Source organism: Camelus ferus, chromosome 3 (genome assembly GCF_009834535.1).
Source record: "Camelus ferus isolate YT-003-E chromosome 3, BCGSAC_Cfer_1.0, whole genome shotgun sequence".
NCBI lineage: Eukaryota > Metazoa > Chordata > Mammalia > Artiodactyla > Camelidae > Camelus > Camelus ferus.
The window spans coordinates 98,079,724-98,105,752 of NC_045698.1; the positions used below are offsets into that span (position 1 = coordinate 98,079,724).

General features: G+C 32.0%; 1 protein-coding gene across 13 annotated transcripts in view; it reads left to right on the forward strand.

The window, feature by feature from the left end:
- Positions 1–26,029, forward strand: part of LOC102509932 (ankyrin repeat and KH domain-containing protein 1) — a 112,320-nt gene that overhangs the window by 15,071 nt on the left and 71,220 nt on the right. For all 13 annotated transcript variants that reach the window (XM_032476890.1, XM_032476892.1, XM_032476881.1 and 10 more), the window contains exons 2-7: positions 6,977–7,130; positions 11,585–11,741; positions 12,738–12,885; positions 13,611–13,758; positions 15,312–15,545; positions 17,895–17,989. In XM_032476890.1, the coding sequence (XP_032332781.1) occupies positions 6,977–7,130; positions 11,585–11,741; positions 12,738–12,885; positions 13,611–13,758; positions 15,312–15,545; positions 17,895–17,989 (936 nt within the window). The remainder of the gene's footprint in view (positions 1–6,976; positions 7,131–11,584; positions 11,742–12,737; positions 12,886–13,610; positions 13,759–15,311; positions 15,546–17,894; positions 17,990–26,029) is intronic.

Below are 26,029 nucleotides of genomic sequence, written 5' to 3' on the forward strand. Positions count from 1 at the left end.
TTTTACTTAGGATAATGAGCAGAAGCCAGAACTTCTTTCTAACCCATTTATTATGGTAGGGCAAGTATAGAGTAACATTTCTTCTTTCAACATTCAGATTTTTTTTTGTCCTTAATTGCCAGGTTCTTCATTCCTTGTGACTTTTCTAATGAGTATGTGAGCAGTCGTCTCAAAAATCTCTAGTGGCACAAATTTTGCTGTATGTATGTTGATTAGAAATAATGTAGTTGTAGCTGCCAGAAATCACTAAATAGAAGCATGATTTGTCTGTCTCTCTAAGAACTCTGGCAGAGGGAAGTTAGTGGGCTTGATGATCTATTACATTTAATTTAATTTAAAGAACTTTTTTCCTGACATTACTATTATTGTTAAACTGTGACATTATAATGCTTGTAGATTCTGTTTACTTCATCGGTTAGTATTTGTTCTAGTCATACAACATTGTTAAAAAGATTGACTTAATTCAGTTTGGTGTGATAAAAGGGGTATGAGCTTTGGAGTGTGAAACACATGGCTTCAAATCCCTGCATGATTATGTGGTCTTGGGTATGTCACTTTTCTGAGTTTCATTTACCTACAATGAAAATGTTAATCTACTTCATCGAGTAGTTAAGATGATTGAATGGAATAATATATGGAAAATGCTGATACATATGAGGGATTTTAGTAATGGTAGCCTACTATTTTTTTAAAAAGCACTTAAAGGTAACTTTTCTTTTTAAAGATGACTTTCTCCCAGGTTTAGAAAATTAAAAAAAAAAAAACCCAACAGATTCTGTATTAAAACTATAGTTTAGAAATGAAGTGTTCGTAGTTGACCAAAGTGGAGTTAATTTTCTCCAGCTCTAACTAAGAATTAGGAAAAGCCTGATGGTTCTCTCTTTTGGCATTTGAAGCTAATTAGCTTCAGAAATCCCAAGATACAATTTGTGATTTTTGAGAAGAATATTGCAGGTCTGAATTTGGGAAGACAGTTTTCCTTGGAAGCAAAGAACCTTGAAAAGTTTTTATCATAAGAAATATAGCTTTTTCATTCCAGTATTTCCAGATGTTGCTGATTATATTGGGCCTTACAGTATTAGCAAAACTGATTCCTAAATTTATCATTAGTTGATCTTGCATTGCAATCATATTACTCTGAGTGGATCTTGGAGCACGTTTGTTGTGGATGTGACTGTTGAAACTTTGGGGTACTGTGTTTTTTGCAAAAAGGAATTGCTGTGTCCTTCAGTAATTATCTCTTGGAATGCTGACCCATCCTTTTTGCTGCTCCAAGTAGACATCAATAGTAAGCTACCTGCATTCCAAAATCGGTGTGAGTGCTGAGTCTGACTTAAAGTAGAGGGCTTACTTTTAGTGGGGAAAGGTAAGACATTCAAATATAAACTAAAGAGAAAAGAGAAATAGCAAGCACATTTTAAAAAATATGTATTTTAGATGTTTGAATGTTTTATTAGCGTCTCATTTTTATTTACCAACTCTGAATATCTTAAGGAAGCTTTGTTTTTGAAGGTTTATGAGGAGAGGTAGTAAGAAATAAAGTTTAGCCCTCCCTTCAACTTTCTCAAAGTTCCAGTTGGAATTCATGGGAGTGATTAAGGGTTGCGAGGAACAAAATTTGTGACCACTAATTTATCAGTCCCTAACTCAAAAAACAAATTCATTAAACGTGTTAAAAATTTTATAATTTGTCTGGCATTCTGTGTAAAACAATGTATTTTTGACTTATATTTGAGCATTTGATGATGTTCTTTGTTTGCCCATTGCATGGTATACCACACAAGTAGAGAATATATAAACAAAAATATATAATGTATATGTTTGTTTGTTTGTTTATTTGTATAATGTACATTTTTGTGATAGAATGTTTTTTACTAACATTTCTTTGTTAACTAGCAATTACTATTTCCAGAAATACAGCCTTAGAAAAGGTAATAATTGGTCATTCACAACTGTGTAGATGACATTTTATTATTTTGCTGTTATAAAACTTGAAACATATTAATATTATTGACAGTGTTAATTATAGCACTACTTACTTACACTTGGTAGGAATTTTTTTTTGGTGGTAGCAAGTTTTGGCCAAATCATAGCTAGGTTAATAGATCATTTTTCTAACTAGATCTTGGCCAGGGTGACAAACTGAGTTTTTTTAAGGTGGTAATAACTGAGTCTGTGGTTATTCTGCCTAGTAACTATTGCCATCCAGTGGTTCGTTTTTGAAATGTCAAATAGGATAAAAAAATGGACAAAATGCTTGTTTCCCTTTTCCTCCCTCCCACCTTTGTTAAAATTCTACTTGAAGCTAAAAACCACACTAATTTTTTTAAAAGAAAGGAGAGAGGAAAAGGACTTTTGAGGAGGAAGACATCAAGAGTTTGCCTTTAGCATTTTAGAAGAGATAACTTATGAGGGAAAAGCAGGTAGTTTTTTGTGGGCCAGATTTCCTCTCATCCTTTTTTGTCCACCTTTTATTTTTGTACCTAATTAGAAGGAGGGGGAAAAATTCTGCCATGTTTAGGACTTGAAGTAAACTTTTTTTGCCATTGGCAAAAACAGTACCACTATAGGTGGATATTTTATGTTTGCTCCTGAAAGTAGCTGCTGGACAGAGATGAGGTATGTAACTACTGCTTGGCAGTAAAGAAATTTCTGTGCTCCTTTAGCTGTTATGTAAGAAACTGTGAGGCTTGTATATTCATTTGCATGATGAGGACAATTTCATTAAATATACCATTATTTTGGACTTGTCTATTATAGAGACATTTATTTGGTGTTACATAACAGCCTTTTATATTAAATGTATGGTATTGGTCTTATTTAATATTTCCATGTAGCTATAAATGGTTTCCATCTTGACTGGCTGAGGTAATGCTGTCACAATTTGAGTTGCAACAGTATGTGTTTCAGCAGGTTTATCAGGTAGTATATTTATGAATTGCCTAAATCAGTTCCCCAAATATTCCCAAAGTAATAGGCATAACTGGATATTTTGTCCTTTTATTAATTCCACATTGACACAGGCTTTTAAAATGTTAGAGTAGGACAAAGGAAGTATTAGAATTGAGTGCTTTTTGGCACATCTATTTGATACAAATGTATTTAAGTCATTTATGTGTATGGTTATGTATAACTATAACTCATTCTGGGAATTTAAGATTTTTCCCACAAATGTTACAGATGTTTAAAATTTGATCTTGTGGGTCAGAACTTAAAAATAAAATGCCTAAAACTACACTTGAAAATTCAGGTGATCCTTACAAGGAAAAAAAATTATAACTGTGAGATGATAGATGTTAACTTATTGTGGTATTCATTTCCCAATATGTACATATACAAAATCATTATGTCCTACAAGTAAAACTTATACAACATTATATGTCAATTGTAACTCAATACAAGGTGGAAAATATTAATAAAATGTAAAGAAAAATTCAGGTGAACACTGATCAAAGTGTACCATGCTAGATTATCAGTGAGTATCATTCTTCCAGTTTGAAAAGGCATAGAAAATAAGACACTGTGGTGAGGGACAGGACAGAAGAGTTGTAATTACATGTAATTATTTTCTAAAAGTTACATTTATACAGTGTTTTATTTTCAGAATGCTTTTTACCTTATCTCATCATTTCAGTAACACTGTAAGGTAGGCAGGGCAAGTATTGTCTTTGTTTACTGAGGAAGAAATTGAATGTTGGAAAGGTTGAGTGTTATGTCTGAAGTCACACACAATACCTGATAGAACTGAGACTTGAATCTAATTCTCCTAATTTCTAGTGCAATATTCTTTCCTTTATGCATTGTTGTCTGAAACTTGAATTTATGTGCACTCTTAAGATGTAGGAGAATTAAACTCAGTAAATTGTCTTATGAATTGTAATTTTAAAAAAATATTTTACTTATTTATTTTGGGAGGAGAGGGAGGTAATTAGGTTTATTTATTTTAACGGAGGTACTGTGGATTGAACCGAGGACCTCATGGATGCTAAGCATGCACTTTACCACTGAGCTATACCCTCCCTGCATGAATTTTAATTTTTAAAGGGAAAATACAAGTCCTCTGAAGGCAAGGGGCACATCTCTATTTTGTGTGTTTCTTCTGAACTTGATTCTTCCCAAGCACTTAGGAATATGCTGTTTGTGCATGTGATACTAGTAATTACTGACACCCAGGATGACATTGCTACTGATTCTCTCTTCCTAGTGATGGTGACCAGGTAAGCAATGAGCAATCTGCCACCTTGTACATAGTCTTACTCAAATCTATCTCCAGTTGTTCTTTCTAGCCTAAAGCCATAGTTGTACTCTAGATACCTTATGGTTTTTTGTTTTTTAATTTGAGATTTAATTTACGATGGAATTCAGCATTTTAAGTATATGATTCAAGTGGTTTTTAGTATATTCACAAGATTGGGCAGTATTTACCACTGTCTAGTTCCAGGCATTTTCATCATTCCAAAAAGAAACTTCAGACCCATTACTAGTCACTCCTATTCCTCCTTCCCTGACTCCTCAGGAAACCACTAATCTTTGTGGATTTGCCTGTGCTGGATATTTCATGTAAATGAAATCATACAATATGTGACTTATGTCTGGCTTCTTTCACTAAGCATGATGTTTTCAAGGTTTATCTATGTCAGTACCTACTCCATTTTATGGCTGAATAATATTCCATTGTATAGATATACCACATTTTATTTATCCACTTACTAATTAACGGACATTTAGGTTGTTTCCACTTTCTGTCTTTTATGCATAATACAGCAGTGAACTTCTTTATGCAAGTTTTTGTGATGAATATGTATGTTTTCAGTCTTCGTACATGGGTACATAGAAATGGAATTGCTGGGTCATATGGTAATTCTGTGTTTAGTTTTTGAAGAACTGCCAGTTTCCTATAGTGGCTTCATCATTTATACTTCTACTGGTAGTGTACGAATGATTTTTTATTGTTTGAGAGCAAATCATTCATCACTTTCTAAATGCATCTTCAAGCCCTTTTTTTTTTTCCCATTCCCTTACATCTCCACCCTGATGTGTGACCACTTACTGAAATTCTATGCATCCTTCAAAGCCTAGCTTATATTCTCTGTGCAAAGTCTTCTTAAGTTACTGGGGCTGCAAATGATTTCTGTCTCTTAATGCATATTGTTGTACCATTTATTTCTCTTGGAGGCCTTTTGTGATAGTTGTTTTTGTCTTTGACATTTCTTCTACCACATTTTTGTACTCTAATGGTACTTTGTAGAAAACAAGACTTCGTTAAATACTGGAGAATGTATGGGAGAGAATTGGAAATCCTTAACTTGGATTTTTTAGATGTTACATGATACAATCTGTATTTGTCTCTATAATATGTGTAATGCTGCATCAGACCACTGCTTTTTATAAGATAGGCATAACATCTAAATATCATTTTGAATAAATTCCAGAATTTGGAATGGTGGTTTTATCTGTCCTCACAACTGGCAGGTGTGTGTATCTGCAAACACCTAATAATTTCTTGAGCTTGCAACAAGCTCTTTATTATACAAGCAATTTCCTTTCAAATCATTTGAAAACTGGTAGTCTACATTTATCTATTGGTATAGTTCTAGAATGGCATCTTTGTAATTACATATTAAAGAAGCTGTATTGCAACATAGTACATGGCTCAGTGTTATTGGATCTGAAGTTAAAGGTTTATTTTGTAAAATTGTAGTATATACTAGATAATAAGACATCTCCATCATTGTAACTTTACTATCTTTACTAGGATATCTTTATTTGGTGTCCATTGTGAAAATTGGTGACCAACTAGCCAAATATTCTAAATAATGTAGTTAGGTAACCTCCCTGGTTAAGCATATTTACATATCATAGTCATACATAGGCATATAAATAGGTACTCATAATTGTATATATGAGTACTCATATGTTCCTCTTCATGTTTACATATATGTAAATACGTACTTTTAGAAAAATATAGGTCATACTGTTTTAAATCTTATGGTTTTCACTTAATTTTATGTTTTCTCATGCAATGTATTAAATATGCTTCGAAAGCAGTGTTTTTAATGACTTCGTAGTAGTCCATCCTGTGAATGTACAAAATGTACTTACCAAATTCCCTATTGTAGTTTTTTCCCCTTCATTTTTGGAATTTTAATTAATGCTGTAATGAACATCCTTGGACATTTTGTCTGGCATTCAAATAACTTTTTAATAGATTTTTTTTAATGGAATTACCACATCAAAGGGCATGCACTTTTTAAAGCATTTTGATACACATTTCCAGATTCCCATAAAAGTTGTGCATATTTCATTTGCTAAGAAAAATCATTTAGAATTAACTTGATTTGAAATTAGAGATTGCATATTTATGTTCATAAGTTGATTTTGCTCATTCATTTCAACAGATATGTATTGCATAACTACTATTATGAGGTATTCTTAGGCCCAGAGGATAGCACAGTGAACAAATGGGTATTATTCCTAACCTTACAGAGTTTTCCTGTCTAGAGCAGTTGAGTTATTTGGCAGTGAGTTAAATCTTACTTTCTTTAGTTTGAGTCAAAATTGATTAACTTGATTAAAGGAGAGGAAAAACTATACCTTAATAACCTATCTATGCTATCTATCTAGTCTTTTTGCTGTCTATTACTGTATACATCTTCATAGGGGCTATGTTGATGTACTTGTTTGATTTTTTTTTTTTTTTAATGCTGTTTTTCAGGGTTTGTGGTAGGCACAAAAGATTCACTGCTCTCCAGGAAACTTGAATCTGGTGTATCTGGGTTATATCTAGTTATGTCTGAAGACAAGCAGATAGTCAGGAGTCTTCCTCAAAGTCCCTTCCCATAGCCCCCATGTTTCTACAGTAATTTATTTCGTTATATTGAAATTCCAAATTAGAAGTCATGTTACCTTAAATTACAGTTATTCTAATGATACTAAGATCAGTTTCATCAATATTGCATCTTTAATTTATAAACAGGTTGAATCATTTATTTTGGACCAAGAAGATCTGGATAACCCAGTGCTTAAAACAACCTCAGAGATATTCTTATCAAGTACTGCAGAAGGAACAGACTTACGCACTGTGGATCCAGAGACACAGGCACGACTAGAAGCATTGCTAGAAGCAGCAGGTACTTTATTTTTTGTTTTCTCCTTTTTATCTCTTTAAAAATTTAGATCTCTGTACAAAGTTATACAAGAGTATCCCCAAATTCTGTATATGAAGTCTGAAATCTCTGTAAATTTTTTTTTTAAATTTCCTAAAGGAAACATTCATGTTTTATGTTTAAAAATTCTTGGATAAAAGTTCTCTGAGTGATTTCTGGGCTCAACAGTGACATTTTTAAGGTTTTAGATAATCAGCTAGTTATCAAGGAAAACTTATTACCAATTATATTATAAAATTAAAATGTAGGAGATAAATTTAATCTATCAAATTATGAGTCTTTTAACTCATTTAGTTAACTCTGCGTGTGGCTAGTTACTTACTGACTTTAATCTATATGTAAATTATAGATTGCTGTTTTTTACCTAAAAGACACTTAAATAAAAATTGAACACAAAATTGGACCAAAATATACCAAGCTATGTCAGTTTTTTTGTTGTGAAGCAGCAGAAAAGAAAAACCTGTGATAAGTATGATTTCTTCAAATAATGTATACTTATAATTATTTTAAATTGTAGAACCTGTTCATAATTTTTTGTACAAAATTTCCATTACACTGTAATGAAAGCCTTTTATCTCCTGAAATTGTTTTAAGAAGGAAATTAACTTTTTCTAGCCTTTGTATATTGATTTCAAGGTATGTTCACTTTGTATAATACTCCCTATATTTACTATTTTAATATAAATATATGTGCACATTACACATATATAAGAATTTAATCTAGATGAATTTACAGGTTATTTTTTAAAATACTGCCTAGAAACTTGTTAGAGTGCCACGTTTATTCCTTATCCCATGTTAAAGTTATTAAAATGCAGAACGTTCAAAATAAAGTTTTTAAAAGCATAGAAAATTTTGTTTAGTTTCTGACTACTTTAATAAGCATAATATTAAAGATAGGTATTCATAAAAATCACAGCAGCCTTTTAGCACATTTCATGTTGAAGGAAGAAAAAAAATGTTGCATTTGACCAAATAATGAATAGAGGAAAAGTAGGCACTAAAAGAAATTGAGTATTTTTATATTATTCTTGGAAAGACATAGATAGTATGCTAGGAATGTGTTTACTTGATATTGGTATTCCTTTAACGTTGTCCTCTTACGGAAAAGCACAGGTACAGTTTGTAGCTGATTGACTTTTAGTCTATCTGATGTGTCTTTCTGGAACTGATAAAAACTTAAAATTAGATTGAACAAAATATTTAAGTATCTAGCAGAAGATTGTTTAAGTTAGAGTAAGACTAGTGATTCTTTAAAAGGGTTTAAAGATCACATTAATAATTGCATTGCTGTCCCTCCCTTTGGTTTTCTTGAGTCTCTTAGTTGTGATTTAGAGGTAGTCATGAGATTCCTGAAATGGGAGTGCCATGGCCACTTTCTTTTTTTTTTTTTCCCCCTGTTCTTTGGAACCTTACATTTGTTTTGCTTAGAGTAAGAGCAGAGAGAAATGTGGAAGAAAGGCATTTTTCTTCTCTTTCTCTGAACTAATTTAACTTTTTTTCCCAGACCAAGCTTTTTTAGTAAATGATAGTACATCTGCTCTCTGGTTTAGGCTGACACTTCATTCATGTTGTGAGCACTACTCCATAACCCCTAACTAAGGATTTTAAACTCATTTCTCTTTTTTCTTGCCACTTCCTGATTCTCACTCAGGGCTCTTTTCTCGTACTTTGAGCATTTTTCTTTTGTCCTTTTCTCTTTAGGTTCATGGCATATCTAATATAAGCAGCAATATACCATAGAATTGCTTGCTTTTCATACCTATATTGTTAGAAAATAAACCTTGAAAATCATGACTTGGTCTTCTGGGAGGTGTTGGAAATTATTGAATTTTAAAATTTTGTATATTTTGGCAATTTAAACTCCAGACAGTGTTGGATATGATATTGTATCCAAAGAAATTTTCAGATGTATTTTTAAATATTCTAAGCCTTAAGCAAGTCAGTTGTTTAATGAATACTTTTGTTTTGTGCTTTAGCATTTCATTTGCTTTTTGGACATTGTGTTGAGCCTATAACATTTAAGAGGAATTTTTAGACTTAGGTTTGTGGGTTTATTTATTTATTTATATTTAAGTATAGTCAGTTTACAATGTTGTGCCAATTTCTGGTGTACAGCATAATATTTCAGTGATACATATACATATATAAATTCATTTTCATATTTTTCATTATAGGTTACTAAAAGATATTGAATATAGTTCCCTGTGTTATACAGAAGAAACTTGCTTATGTTTAGAATGTGTTAAATATTACTAGGCTTCTTAAGGAAGATAGAATTCTTGACATTATTTTAACTGAAAAGATAAAATTGAAATTTTTTTAAAGATTCTTTCTTAAGATCCTTAAAGAAAATTAGGAATTAAGGCCATTTCAAGAAGAATTTTAAAAAATTATTTTCTAAATTATAAATGTAATGCATAATATAAAGTAGCTAAAACAATATGAAATGTATTAAATAGATTATAAGGTCTGCTCATTGTCAAGGTTTACATATACTTGTCAAGGTTTACATATACTTCCTGACTTTCCCTTGAAGTTATATAAACACGTGTATGTTTGAATATACATGATTTTTTAAAAAGTGCAACAGGATCATATTCTACAAATTATAACTTTCTTTTTTTTTTCACTTAAGTTATTGTGAAATGATTTGTTGATCTTTCTCCTTCTTTGAAGGGTAAGATAATATTCTGTCTCTTGGATGTACCAGTTTATTTTACCAAATCCTTATTGAAGGATATTTAGGTTCTTTCTAAATTTTTTTGTTATCATAAATAATACTGTAGTTTATATCCATATATATCTATCACTTTTCTTACTTGTACATCTATCTTCATAGGACAGGTTCCTAGACAGTGGTATCACTGAGTCAGGATATTTGCACTTAAAAAAAATTTTTTTTTAATAGGGAGAGGTAATTTTTTAGGTTTCTTTATTGTTTATTTTTTAAACAGGGGTATTGAGAATTGAACCCAGGACCCTGTGCATGCTAGGTGTGCACTCTACCACTGAGCTATACCCTCCCCCCTTAAAATTTTGATAACTTGTCAAATTGGCCCCCCAAGATTGTGCCAGTAAACATTTCTATGAGCAGTTTTGAAAGGGCCTCACATCTCAGTCTTTTTTGGGGGGGGGGTCAGTTTCATAATTTGTGTTCATTTAGTATGATCATTAAGTTGTATGGTAGCTCTTTATAAGTGATGATAAAAATTCATTGGGTATTGATTTTTCCAGTTTTTATTTTGCTTTAACTTTATTTATAGTATCTTTAATTATATAGAAATTTTTATTGAAATTAAAAATGTTTAGTATTATTTACTAACTTTTTATTAAAGTATAGCTTTTGAGATTTGGTCTCTGCTTAGAAAAGCATCAGCAATAGAAAAATACTACATAGTATAATGGTACTTTTCAAGTTTTATTTAAACCTATCTGGTATCTATTTTTGTAAATGGTATGAATTAGGGATCTTACTTAATTTTCAAATGGTAGCCAATTTCTGAACAGTGTTTAGGAAATAAATAAGCCCTCCTGTCTCACTGATTTGAAATGTTACCTTTAACATATACTGAATTCACAAATGAATGATCTAAGGTCTTCTTCTTTTTCTTCTTTTTTTAAATTTTTGGCCTCTATTATACATTCTTGATATAATTATCCCTTTTCTGTGCAAGTATCATACTATCATATGAATAGCATTGCAATATATTTTACATCTTGTTGGGCAAGTTTTAACTTCCTTCTTTTTTTTGTTGTTCTGCAAAATGTTATTGACTATTCTCTCAGTTTCAGCAGTAACAGGTGGTGATATTATTGAGATTTTCTGTTACAGTAGTCAAGGATTCCTCACTGAATCTAGAGGAAAAGACTTTTTGGCAACTTAGACCTACCAGATTGTGAGCTCTGTAAGGACAGGAATTATGTCTTACTCCTTTTTGTTTCCCTAGTGTCTAGTGTAACATAAGCACATAATAAATATTAAATATGAGATTTAATTTATTTTAATTTACAATTATGCCCCAGAAAATGGTTCTAGGTGGCTATTTAGCCAAAGGAAGAAACTGTTGGATTGTTTGTTGTAATTCATAGGATAGACAAATATGATCCTGTACTAGAGATCTTATGCTATGACTATTTATATACTTTAATAGAAATCTCATTCATTTGCTACAGTAAATATTGTATTAAGTTATATTTGGAGTTAGGTAGAGGACAAATTAATATTATGTATAAAGGTGGAAAGACTAAAATATAGGTAGTTATGCAATGACCTTTTGACATTAGTGGCAAAATTGAAATAATCAGCTTTGTATGTGGAGACTATGCCATTTTTGTCGTAGATAATACTGAAATGTAATTATAGTTTACACTTTTATGCTTTTTTTCCCCTCTGCACTGTCTGATGCACACTGAAGGAATTGGCAAATTGTCAACTGCTGATGGTAAAGCCTTTGCAGATCCTGAAGTACTCCGAAGACTGACATCCTCAGTAAGTTGTGCACTGGATGAAGCTGCTGCCGCACTGACACGGATGAGGGCGGAAAACAGCCACAATGCAGGACAAGTGGACACGTATGTGTTTAATGACTTTTGCTGGGTATTCAGTTCAGTGCCTGGTTTTCATTTCTAAGAACGTTACTTCTTGTTCTAAAGGTTGTAATAGTAAACTATAAACTGACCACTTGAGTAATAATAAATGAAATGGGTTACTATGCAATAATCTAGGTCCTTCCTACTCAGATATGGTCCATGGACTAACAGCATCAGCATCACTTGAGAACTTTTTAGAAATGTAGAATTTCAGAACCCACCTTGGATCTACTGAATCAGAATCTACATTTTAACAAGAAACATGGGTGATTGGTGTGCACATTAAAGTTTGAGATTCACTGATTTTGTTAGTCATTCTGCAGTAAAAATTTTACTTAGATGTTTACCTTCTATTGTTACCAAATAAAATTTTAAGCCATAGGATTATATCCCACGTCTTTGGGGTGGGAGGAGGAAGGGTACAGCTCAGTGGTAGAGTACATGCATAGGATGCATGAGGTCCTGGGTTCAATACCCAGTACCTCCAGTAAAAAATAAATAAACAAATAAAAACCTAATCCTCCCCTGCCTCAAAAAAAAAAAAAAAAAACTGACTTAATATCCTACATGTCTTTGGGAATTAATTACATTAGCTTAAAAACTTGTACATTGGAGGGTGGGTGGGTATAGCTCAGTGGCAGAGCGCATGCTTAGCATGCACGATGTCCTGGGTTCAATCCCAGTCCCTCCATTTAAAAAAAAATCAGAAAAACTTGTGCATCTAGTGCTTTTTAAACTTTATTTAAAATTTAATATGACAATATGTTAGGACATCTTGAAAAATAAAAATGACAGCTATTTTCAAATTCACTTACTGCCTTTCTGGCTTGGTTCATGTACATGAATAATTAGTATTGCAAACAAGATGTTCAAATAATTTTTTCCCTTACTATATTAACACTTTCTGTGTACGACTAACTATGTATTTAATTCATTATCATAGGACCTTGAGTCTTTCTGTGTTGGTTTTGTTTTCAGTCGCAGTCTGGCAGAAGCTTGTTCAGATGGGGATGTGAATGCTGTTCGTAAATTGCTAGATGAAGGCAGAAGTGTAAATGAACATACAGAAGAAGGAGAAAGCCTTCTGTGTTTGGCTTGTTCAGCTGGGTATTATGAATTAGCACAAGTAAGCAGAAATAATCTTTAGTAATCTAAATTAGGGAAGTTTTAATGTTTTATTTATTTTCATCATTAATAAAAGAAATTATAATTAGAAGTCAAGGTCTTTCCTTTTTGGCAGTAGGTAAAATAGAAACTAACGTATAATTAATTTTTGTTGCCTGTTCCTGCAACTGGGCATAGTCCATTTTTCTGCCAGTTACTCGAGTAGTCCTAATGAATAAGACACACATAGAAATAATAAAAATATTTTAAACTTGCCCTTAGAAATAATATACAACTATAATGGAAGATGTTATTTATTTTCATTTCATCTGGATTACCCTAATTCTTTTAATTTTTTTTTCTCTTCAAACAATTTGGGGAAATAGCCATGTGTTTACTGGTTAGTTTATGTCTTGTGAGTATAGTTTTCCTGTTCTCTTGCTAGATAATCCAGTGCATAACACAAATTCTTTGGCAGGAGCAGTTAGATTTTATAGCTGGATGATTAATGTGGTTCCCTATTTTACTTGAAGATTAATATGTAATGAATTGTATTATAAAATATATCATCTAACCTGGTGTTTTGAGCAGTGAACACTGGCATATTTTTCTAAAAGACGATTTTTTTTTTAATTTTTCCTGACCTCTTCTCTAAAAGAGTATCTTCCCAGATTCAGTTTATTCTTTAGAAATGCTATAAGTAGTAAGAATTGACAATTTTTCTCTGTGTGTGTATGTGTTTTAAAGGTATTGCTTGCTATGCATGCTAATGTTGAAGATAGGGGGAATAAAGGAGATATAACACCCCTAATGGCAGCATCCAGTGGAGGTTATTTAGATATTGTGAAATTATTACTTCTTCATGATGCAGATGTCAACTCCCAGTCTGCAACAGGTATGTAGAAAATGATGTGTTAATTTGAGGAAGATAAATTGATATAATTAATTATAACCTGAGAGATAAAAATTTGATTCCTAGGGAAAACCAATTGTAAACCTACAGAAAAATCAGCCCTTGTTGAGTCTCTGAGTAAAATACAGCTTAATTTGATATCTTCAAAATATCTATCTTTAAAACACACTTAGATTCTGTTTGGTCAAGATTGACAGTTTTTCTGCTGGGGACAATTCTTTTTGGCCACAATGATATATAATGTATAAGGAGGCAAATTTATGAACCGTATCTTTTACAATTCTTTATCTCATTTAACTACAACTCCCTTGATTTTAGGTTATGGGTTAACCTGAGAGTCAAAACTTTATATAGGGTTTTTCATGTCAAGTGTTCAGAATGCAGTAATAATAAGATACTCTGTGGCAGCATGAAAGCTATCTCGTAAGGACAACTCTTTTTGTTATTTATAAGCTTTGGTCATATGTCTTGAGTTATAGGTAGATTCCTCAGATTCAGTGATACAACCACATGGTTTAAAAGACAATTTAAATAATGAAAGCATATCAGTGTTTCATACCATTAAGTGTATGTTAAATGTAGCCTAATTTATTTTTATACTGAGCACAACTTCCTAGAAGGGATTTTAGGTCACTTTGCTGACCACCTTGTCTTAGTTGTGGTAATATTAATATCCTTAGTGTCTGAGACTGTTGAACAGTTGAATTCTGAGCAAATTAGGTTCTGAAATGATAGTTTTCTTTCTGAACCTTTGAAATAATCTTCTTCAGTCTCATACTGTTGGATGGTTAAACAATCTCTCTACTCCCTTTAATAAATAAAAGTCCTCAAAACAAAACAAAAAATTATATGCATTTATATGTATAACTGAATCACTTTGCTGTACACCTGAAACTAATGTTGTGAAATTGACTATACTTCAATAAAAAATAAGAATTAAAAAAAATCAGGAAAGAAATAAGTGGCAAATGAGGGGATAATGATCTTTTAAATAAATTATTCTTTTGAAGGTATTATGCTGAGAGGGATTTATGTCTGTCTCACTGTGTCGCATACATGTAGATTAAAGATATGTTTCAGGAAGAAAATGTACCTAAAACAATGAATTGTCTTATGAATAAATCTATAAAGACAAAGAGAGGTAAAAGAAAATAAAGAAATGAATATACAAAGAAAGAAAATATTAAGGGTTTTTAAGTTGTTACAGTGTTGAAAGAAAAAGGAACACTTTCAAATGGTACATTAGAATATTTTAGATTAAAATATGTTGAAAGTGATTTTTGAAAATGGCACTTAATCTTATTTTACAAATGAAGGAAATAAGGACGGGGTAAATTGGCCTGTTTATAATAAACCTTTTAATCAGTAAAAAAATTAAGATGATACTTCTAACCAAAAGAAGAAAGAAACTTGAGATGATAGTTCTAATGGTTTGTGTAAGGTAATTGGAGAGAGAGAACTAGAGCAGTAGCTTTATCTAAGTATAATCATACGATTTTTATCATAATTTTATGTTTCTTTTTGTTCTTTGTTAGGAAATACTGCACTGACTTACGCCTGTGCTGGAGGATTTGTTGATATTGTGAAAGTGCTACTTAATGAAGGAGCAAATATAGAAGATCATAATGAAAATGGACATACCCCCTTAATGGAAGCAGCCAGTGCAGGTCATGTGGAAGTTGCAAGAGTTCTTCTAGATCATGGGGCAGGCATCAACACTCATTCTAACGAATTCAAAGAAAGTGCTCTTACACTTGCATGCTACAAAGGTACTCTATATATGTATTAATATTTATAGGGTTTTTTTGGTAGCAACTTTGAATATTTAAATATTTGAATATTGAGTATTTAAGTTAATTTTATATTGCTTATACTTTCCCTGTGCTATATAATTATCCAGCTTGTAAGAGATTATATAGAAAGTCCATTTTAGCTTGTATTTCCTGAAGTATAGTTTCATAGTGTATGTTTCTTTATTATTTTAATTCAGATTTATTCAATTAGCTATAAATTCAACCAAAATTCTTAGCTCAGATTTAGAGGGTTTCCATTCTTTAATAACTTTTGTTTTATATGATTTTTCCAACCTTTATTTCAAAAATAATACACACTCAAATTATAATAACACGTGATACAGAAAACCTAAGGAAACACAGAATAGCATAAAGAAAAGAATTTTTTCAATGACATGTAATGCTACCATCTAAAGATTTAAAAAGCACATAAACAATATTTTAGTGTATTTACTTCCAGTGTTTTTAAACAAATATATATACAGTTGACTCTTACAACATGGATTTGAACTACATAGGTTCATTTATACATGGATTTTAAAAAATAAATATGTACTATTTTATTACATAGTCAAAGGTTGGTTGAGTCCTTGGATGTGGAATCAAGGATTTGGAGGACCAACTCTGAAGATATATGTGGATTTTTGATTGCACTAGGAGTCCATATCCCTAACCCTCCCTATTGCTCAAGGGTCAACTCTATATATACATTTTTAAAACCAAACAATCATACTCTAACACTATTTTATAGTCTGTTTATTTTATTTAGCAGTACATCATGAACATTTCCCCATCTCAATAAATACTTTTGTAATACAGCTTTTGATGGTCACATGGTATTTCACTGTATCAGTTAGGAGTGGCTTTGGCTGCATGTCACAGAACCTAAATTAATAATGATTCTAAGAAAAGAGAAGGCTTCTCTCTTTTACATAAAATAATTCCAAGTGTAGGGCATCTAGAGCTAATAAGGCAGTTCCATTGTTATCAAGAGCTCAGCATTCTGTTTTTCTTCTCCACCGTCCTAGTATGTGGTTTCTATCCTGTAGGTTACTTATAATCAAAGATGGTAGGTAGGGCTCCAGCAATCCATATTCTAGGAAGGATGAAGAGGGTAAGGGCAAAATGAGGAGTGCATTCTAATTTAGTAAGCTACCTTTAGGGAGTTTTCCTAGAAGTCCTGCCTTATAACTCCCTCTTACATCTCATTGGCTACACATTGCAGCAAGGGAGGCTGGAAAATGTAGTCTTTTAGTCAAGCATGTTGCCAATGAGATGAAATTGGAGTTCTGTTATTAAGGAAAAATGAGAGAATGGATATTGGGTAGGGGACTAACAATCTCTGCCAAATACATCAAATGGATGCACCATAATTGCCTATTGTTGGACACTTGAATTGTTCCCAATTTTTCACTATTATTAAAAACACTGTGATAACATCCTTGTACAGACATCTTTGCCTAATCTCTGATTATTTCCTTAGGATAAATTCCTGGAAGTGGAATTGCTGGGTCAAAGGGTATGGACACTTTTAAGGCTTTTGATACATATTGCCAAATTGCCTTCTAGAAAGGTTGAACCAATTTACACTCCCACCAGCAGTGTTTGAGAGTGCCCTTTACCCCACCCTACACCCTCACCAACACTGGGTATTATCATTCTTTTTAATATTTGCCATTTTGATAGTAAAAAATGGTGTTTCATTTTAATTTGCATTTGTTTAGTAGGAAGGTTTAATATTTTTTCATCAGTTTAATATTCATTTTCATTTCTTTTTTGAATTACCATTTCATGTCCTTCATCCATTTTTCTACTGGAGTGTTTGTCTATTTCTTATTGACTGTTAAGGCTTTTTATATATTAAATGTATCAAGAGGGTTGAAATTATTTTGAATGGAGTTTTCTGTGCCTGCTCATTGCCACAGTGAGTTTATGGTTATTATTTTAAAGCTTTTTTTCTGAAAAATGTGATCAAAACATAACTTTACCTGGCATTCTATTTGATTTCAGTGTTTTGATTTGGTAGTTGATATAGATTAAATCAAAGAATAAGTAGTAGTGCTTTACTTAACTTGATTTAATGTGCTAATGTGGACTAATTCAATCTTTAAAACCTAGATAAGACCTTGACGAGAGCCTGCTTATTATTTTGGATTGGCTTTGTAAAACTGTTGATTTATTTATTGAATGCAAAATAAGTTCTCTTACAAATTTTTGTATAGACACCTGAAAGAAAAAGATGCCCCATTTTAATACTTACATGTTAAATTGATACTCAACTCTTGAGAAATACAGTTTTAAAATTTGGTTCTTTTTTTTCTTAAGGCCATTTGGATATGGTTCGCTTTCTGCTTGATGCTGGTGCAGATCAAGAGCACAAAACAGATGAGATGCATACTGCCTTAATGGAGGCTTGCATGGTAATTTTAAATTGTCTTCACTTGAGATTTTATGGGAAGAAAGGGTCATGTCTGCTTAAGCTTTTGAGAATCTTTTTGAATAATTATTATGATATCAGTAAAGATTTTGAAAATTTTGTGTTGTCAGAGAGGGAAGGGGAAGTGTACAATGTTTTGCTTAATTTTCAATAATAAATCTGTTAATGTAGGAAACAGTACAGAAGGTAGGTCTGGCTATGTCATTTCCAACATACTTCTTGTGCTTTTATTTTCTTCCCAGTTTTTTCATTTTGGTAAAGTATACATGTCATAAAATTACCATCTTAACTATTTTTAAGTGATATTAACTACATTCATAATGTTGTCCAACCATCAGTACCACCTGTCTCTGGAACTCTTTTCATCTTATAAAACTGAAACTCTATATTCATTAAACAACTTTTCATTCCCCATGTCTTCCTATTTCTGGTAATCACCATATCACTTTTTATCTCTATGATTTTGACTACATTAAGTCCCTCATACAAGTGGAATCATACAATATCTGTCTTTTTGTGACTGGCTTATTTCATTTAGTGTAATGTCCTCAGATTCACCCATGTTTTTGCATATGTCAGAATTTCTTCATTCTTTAAGGCTACATTTTATTTATATATATATATTTTAAATTGAAGTATAGTCAGTTTACAATGTTGTGTCTATTTCTGGTGTATAGCATAATAGTTCAGTCATACCTATACATACATATATTCCTTTTCATATTCTTTTTTATTATAGGTTACTACAAGATATTGAATATAGTTTCCTGTACTATCTAGTAGAAACTTGTTGTTTATCTGTTTTATATGTAGTACTTTGTATCTGCAAATCTCAAACTCCCAATTTATCCCTTCCCAGCCCTTTCCCCACTCCCTGGTAACCATAAGTTTGTTTTCTATGTCTATGAGTCTGTTTCTGTTTTATAAATTAGTTCACTGGTGTCATTTTTTTAGATTCCACATATAAGTGACATCATATGATGTTTTTCTTTCTCTTTCTGGCTTAGTTCATTGAGAATGACAATCTCCAGGTCCATCATGTTACTCCAAATGGCATTAACTTATTATTTTTTATGGCTGAGTAGTATTCTATTGTATAAGTACATCACAACTTCTTTATGCAGTCATCTGTTGATGGACATTTAGGTTGTTTCCATGTCTTGGCTATTGTAAATAGTGCTACTATGAACATTGGGGTGCCATAATATTTTATTGTATGTATATGCCACATTTTGCTTATGCATTCATCCACTAATGGACACTTGGGTTGCTTTCATGCTTTAGCAATTGTGAATAATGGTGCTATGAACATGGGTGTACAAATATCTGTTTGAGTCCTCGCTTTCAGTTCTTTTGGGTATATACCCAGAAGTAGGATTGCTTGATCATATGGTAATTCTATTTTTAATGTTTTGAGGAACCACCACCATACTATTTTTCCACAGCAGTTACACCATTTTACATTCTCACCAATAATAGTACACCAGTAGTGTACAGGGGTCCTCATTTCTTCACATCCTCACCAACACCTATTTTCTTTTTTTTTGATTTAATGTTTGTAGTTTGATTTGCATTTCCCTAATGATTAGTGATGTGTAGCATCTTTTCATATGGTTATTGGCCATTTGTATATCTTCTGAAGAAACGTCTATTCAAATCCTTTACCCATTCTTGAATTAGGTTGTTTTTGTTGATGAGTTTTATATATTCTGGACATTAATCCCTTATCAGATATATGATATATAAATATTTCCTCCCATTCTGTGGGTTGCCTTTTTATTTTGTTGGTAGTGTTCTTTTGTGCACAAACATTTTTAATTAAGTAGTTTGTCTTTTTTGTTGTTGCTGTTGCCTGTGCCTTTGATGTCATATCCAAGAAATCATTGCCAAATCCAGTATCATGAGGCTTTTCTCCTGTGTTTTCTTCTAGCAGTTTTATAGTTTTAGCTCTTATGTTTAGGTCTTTGATCCATTTTGAGTTAATTCTTGTATGTGGTGTTAGGTAAGGGTTTAATTTCATTCTTTTGCATGTGGATATCCAGTTTTCCCAGCATCAGTGTTGAAAAGGCTGGCTTTTCTCATTTGAATCATCTTGACATCCTTGTCACAAATCATTTGACCATATACGCATGGGTTTATTTCTGGGCTCTCTATTCTGTTCCGTGGGTCTATATGTCTGTCTTTAAGCCAGAACTACAAAGCTGTGATTACTGTAGCTTTGTATAAGTTTTGACATCAAGAAATGTGAGTCCTCCAGCTTTGTTTTTTTTTCTAAGATTGTTTTAGCTATTCACGGTTCTCTTAGATTGCATATGAATTTTAAGATGAGCTTTTCTGTTTCTGCAGAAAACTCCATTGGATTTTTGATATGGATTGCATTGAATCTGTAGATTGGTTTGGATAGTACTGACATCTTAATAATATTAAGTTTTCCTTTTTTTTTTTTTGCACCGCTTTAAAAAAAAATTTGTGCAATCTTCCCAAAGTGACATTTTCTTCAGAGAACAAGAAGTCTTGTAGCAAATATGACTAAGATTACTTCTTCCAAAAACTGAGTCAACACATGCAGTCAGTTTGGCCACATATGGTTATTTGCAAGCAGTAATTTTTTTAAAATGAAAACTATCTCTAGGTTGTGATTTCTGTAGCTATTAAACACTGGTACAAAAAAAATCAAAGGACTAAAATCAATCCATGTTAAAGAGCATAATAGCTATATTAACATTTCTATTTTTCTTTTTTTAATTAATAGACTTAATTTTTTTAGAGCAGTTTCAGGTTCATAGCAGAAAATACAGAGTTCATACATAGCCCTCCCCACCCACACATGTATACTCCCCTACCCTCAACATGCCTCATCAGTGTGGCATGTTTGGTACAATCAATGAACCAACATGGACACAGTATTATCAACCAAAGTCCATAGTTTACATTAGGGTTCACTCTTGATGTTGTACATTCTATGTGTTTTGACAAATGCATGATAACATGTAGCCACCACTGTGGTATCATACAGAATAATTTCATTGCTCTAAAAATCCCTTGTGCTCCATCTAGTTTTCTAGTCCGTGAACATTCCCTTTATTTATGGCTTTAATTTCTTAAAGCAATGCTTTGTAGTTTCCATTGTACAAGTATTTTACTTCCTTAGTTAATTCCTAAGTATTTTTTTCTTTTTAATGCTATTATAAATGGAATTGTTTTTGTGATATCCTTGTCATATTGTTCATCAAAAATGCATTGGTGGGGAGGGTATAGCTCAGTGGTAGAGCACCTGCTTAGTAGGCACAAGGTCCTCGGTTCAATCCCCAATATCTCCTTAAATAAATAAGTAAGTAAAGCTAATTACCCCCCCCCAATTTTTTTTTAAAAATGCACTGAAATGCAACTAAATTTTGTGTATTACTTTGTATCTTGGTACTTTGGTGAATTCACTTATTCTAACAATTTGTGTGTGTGTGTGGTCTTCAGTGTTTTCTACATACAAGAGCATATCACCTGTGAACAGAGATGATTTTACTTTTCCTTTCCAATCTTGATTCCTTTTTTCCCCTTTTTCCTTGCCTAATAGCTCTGGCTAGAACTTCCAGTACTGTGTTGAATAGAAGTGGTGAAAATAAGCATCCTTGCCTTGTTTTTGATCTTAGAGGAAAAGCTTTTAGCCTTTCACCATTGAGTGTGATGTTTGCTGTGGGTTTTTTATATGTGGCTTTTAGTATGTTGAGATAGTTTCCTTCTAGTCTTAATTTGTTGAGTGTTTTTTTTTTTCTATTTTTTTAATGGCCCAATTGATTTCTTTTTAAGTTTAAAAATTTTTTAATTTATTTTTATTTATTTTATTTATTTAAAAAATTTTGTTGGGGGGAGGTAATTAGGCTTATTTATTTATTTATTTATTTATTTTAAATGGAGGTACTGGGGGTTGAATCCAGGACCTTGTGCATGCTAGGCATTCACTCTACCACTGAGTTATACCCTCTCCCTCTTTTAAGTTTTTTTACCCCTGTTTTTATCCTCATCTTTTTTTTTTTAAACTCTTTTTTGGGAGAGGTAATACTAGTTTGTTTGTTTGTTTTAATGGAGGTACTGGAGATTGAAACCAGGACGTTGTGCTTGCTAAGTATATACTCTTATCGCTAAGATATATCCTCCCCTTGTTGAGTGTTTTTATCATGAAAGGATTTTGAATTCTGTGAAATGCTTTTTCTTTATCAATGGAGATGATCATGTGCTTTTTTCCCCTTATTCTATTACTGTGGTATATTATATCAGTCAATTTTCGTATGTTGATCCATCCTTGAACTCCTGTAATAAATCTCACTTGGTCATGGTGTATAATTCTTGTAATATATTGCTGAATTTGGTTCTCTAGTGTTTTGTTGAATATTTTCGCATCAGTGTTCATAAAGAATATTGGTTTGTAGTTTTATTCTGCTGTAGTGTCTTTGGCTTTGGTATCAGGTCAATGCTGGCCTCAAAGAATGAATTAAAAAATATTCCGTCCTCTTTAGGTTTTTGGAAAAGTTTGAGAAGAATTCATGTTAATTCTTCTTTAAATGTTTGGTAGAATACACCAGTGAAGCCATCAATTCCAGAGGTTTTCTTTGTTGGTAGAAAGAAACTTTCTTTGTTTCTTTTTATGACTGATTCAATCTCCTTGCTAGTTATAGGTCTATTTAGAGTTTGTTCCTTTGTGATTTAGTCTTGGTAGGTTTTTTTTGTCTCTAGGAATTTGTCCACTTCATCAAAGTTACTCAATTTGTTGGTGTACAGTTGTTCATAGTAATCTTTTCTATTTGTATTGCATTGGTAGTAATGTCCCCACTTTCATTTCTGATTTTAGTACTTTGAGTCTTCTCTCTTTTTCTTAGTTCATTGAATTTTGTTGATCTTTCCAAAGAACCAACTTTATTTTCATTGATTTTTCCCTATTGTTTTCTGTTCTTTGCTTATTTCGGCTCTAATCTTTGTTATTCCTTCTTTATGCTAGTTTTGGGTTTAGTTTGTTCTTCTGTTGTCAGTCCAGTTGATTGGTTTCTGGTTTGTATAATTTCCTTCTTTCTTTCTTTCTTTCTTTTTTTTTTTTTTTTTTTTGATGGTGCTGGGAATTGAACCCAGGATCTCTCTCATGCTAAGCATGCACTCTACCACTGAGCTATATCCACTTCCCTGGTTTGTATAATTTCTTAACCTGATTCTAAATTTAACGCAATTAATGACTGAGTATACTTTTGGAAAAGGACAGTAACATGCAACCCTAAAGTAATATATTTTGGAGATAATAGACATCTTTCTATAGTTTTTGTAGCTTCATATTAAAACTTGTAAAGCAAACTGACCCTCAAAATATATTGACTAATATACTCTATGGGTAACCTATAAAGCATTTGTTTGCTTCTTTTCAGGATAACCTAGAATTAGAGTTCTTGTTCAAGCATTTTGTATCAAAGATAAATATTACATTTAATCCTGTCAACATAACATCTCTAAGTTAGAAGCTTAGGTCAGACTCTTTATTTTATAACTGTGGAAAAACTAAGAAACAACAAAATTGGGAGAATTTTGTCTCAAATCATTCAGTTAGTTAACAGATGTTAGAGTCCTGGGCCCACCACAATTATTTGTGTAGATTGTGTAACAGGAAGTGGTGGCCATGCCCAAGTCTGGGTCTTCTTTTTTCAGCTGAATTTTTTGCCACTAGCATTACACTGACTCTTATGTAAGCCAATTTTTTAAAATAGCAATGTTTGTTAGAGAAATCATAGAAAAAATTTGACAGTAAAAATGAAATATTTTATATATGCTGATATTTCTTTATTTACATATACTAACAGTTGCAAAATATATTTAATATAGATTTTCTGTTGGCAGCACAAATTTTCAAAACAAACGTGTTCCAAAGGGTATTACTTAGCAAATATATGCTTTTGTTAATAAAACAGTGCTGGATTCCTAAAACTTTTCCAGCATGTTTGGTCATAGATCAATCCAAGAACCATTTTTCTTCTACTTCTTCTGTAAGCACTTAGATATCTGTGTATCTACAAAGCATATATCAAATACAAAGAAATCAGAGCTATCTGAGTTTTTAAGACAGGTGTAATGACAAGAAAATTACCTGGAAGTACAAATGTTTTTTGAGATGTGATTAAGTAAGCACATCATTATCGATGGTAATTCCTATTTTGTTGTATATTACTGCATAACAGATCACTTGAAACATAGTGACTTAATACAATAACATTTTTATTTTTCATCATTTTTTATGTTGATTGGATGGTTATTCTGTTCTTTTTCATTGGGGGCAGTTTCTCATACAGTTGCTGTCAGATAGAGGCTGGGTGAAATATGGTTTAACTCACATGTCTGGCACATTGTTAGTGATGGTTGGAAGTCAGACCTCTCTTTTGCCATGGATAATCTCTTACATGGGCTTTAATAGTAGCTAGATCCCAAGGATTACCGATAGCATTGTAAGAGAGAAGCTAAGAACTGACACAATATCATTTTCACTGTATTTAATGGATTAAAGCAGTCAAGGGGGAGGTAAAATTTATATTTTAATGGGAGGGTGTGAGAAAGAATTTGAAGCCATCTTTGTAGAACTCCTAAAAATTAGTATCTTTTTTAATAAAAAATTCTCAAGACATATATTGCTTTATTTCTGATTAAGGTATCTTTGTATCCTATTCTAACAACAGTATACCAATTATTCAAGGTAATTAGTAGAATACAGTTTAGAGGAAAGTGTGAGTTAACAATCGGGATAAACAAATTAGCAATTGGAAGACTTAATAAATTCGTTTTAATGACTCCTAAATTTGCAGAGTAAATCAGAAATTTATTTTAAAAAATCTATCTCAAACTCTAAATGATGGAAAAAAAACATAGTACTTTTAAATTGGGTATAACTTAAATACAGTAATCTGCCATATCTTAATTACATGGCTTGACATTTTATGTATGTATGTACCTATGTAGCAACTAGAACAGGACCCCAGAAGGCTCACCTATGCCCACTTCTAGTCAGTACCCTCCTTCAAGAGTAACCACAATTCTAACTTCTGTTGCCAAAAATTAGTTTTCTTGTTTTGAACTTCATATAAATAGGATAATACAATGCGTATTCTTTGGTATCTGATTTTTTTCACTCGATATTATTTATGTGAGAATTATATCCATGTTGTTCCATTATACAGTGGTTTGCTCTTTTTAATCTTTGGTTAGTATTCTATTGTATAAATATGCCATAGTCTTTTGTGATGGACATTTGTGTTGTTTTCAGAGTTTGGCTATTACCAGTAAAGCTGCTATGAACATTCTTGTATATGTCTTTTGAAGCAATCATTTCTGTTCGGTATATATCTAGGAGTAAGATTGCTCAGTGGAAAGATTTTTTCGTTACTAATTCAGTCATGTTTTATAGATCTATTTAGACTGACTTTTTTTTTCTTGAGTCAGTTTTGATAGTTTATGTCTTTCTAGGAGTTTGTCCATTTCATCTAGGTTATCTAATTGGTTGGCATCCAATTGTTCCATAGTATTCTCTCATAATCCTTTTTATTTTTATATGGTCAGCATTAATGTCCTTTTCATTCTTGATTTTAGTAATTTGATCCTTCTGGGTTTTTTTCATAGTAAGTCTGACTAAAGGTTTGTCAATTTTGTTCATCTTTTCAGAGAATAAACTTGGTTGATTCATTTTCAAAACTTTCTTTTTGCTAATCTCTGACTTAATTCCACTCTATTCTTTATTATTTCATTCCTTCTGCCTGCTTTGGGTTTACTTTGCTCTTTTTCTGGGCTCTTGAGTTGGGAATTTAGATGATTGATTTGAGACATTTCCTCTTTTCTGTTGTACATATTTAGTGCAGTAAATTTCCCTCTCGGCACTGCTTTAGCTGTATCCTACAAATTTTGATCTATCATATTTCATTTTCATTCAGTTTATTGTATTTTTTATATTTCACTTGAAACTTTCTTTTTGACTCATGGATTATTTTGATATGTGTTTAGTTTTAAA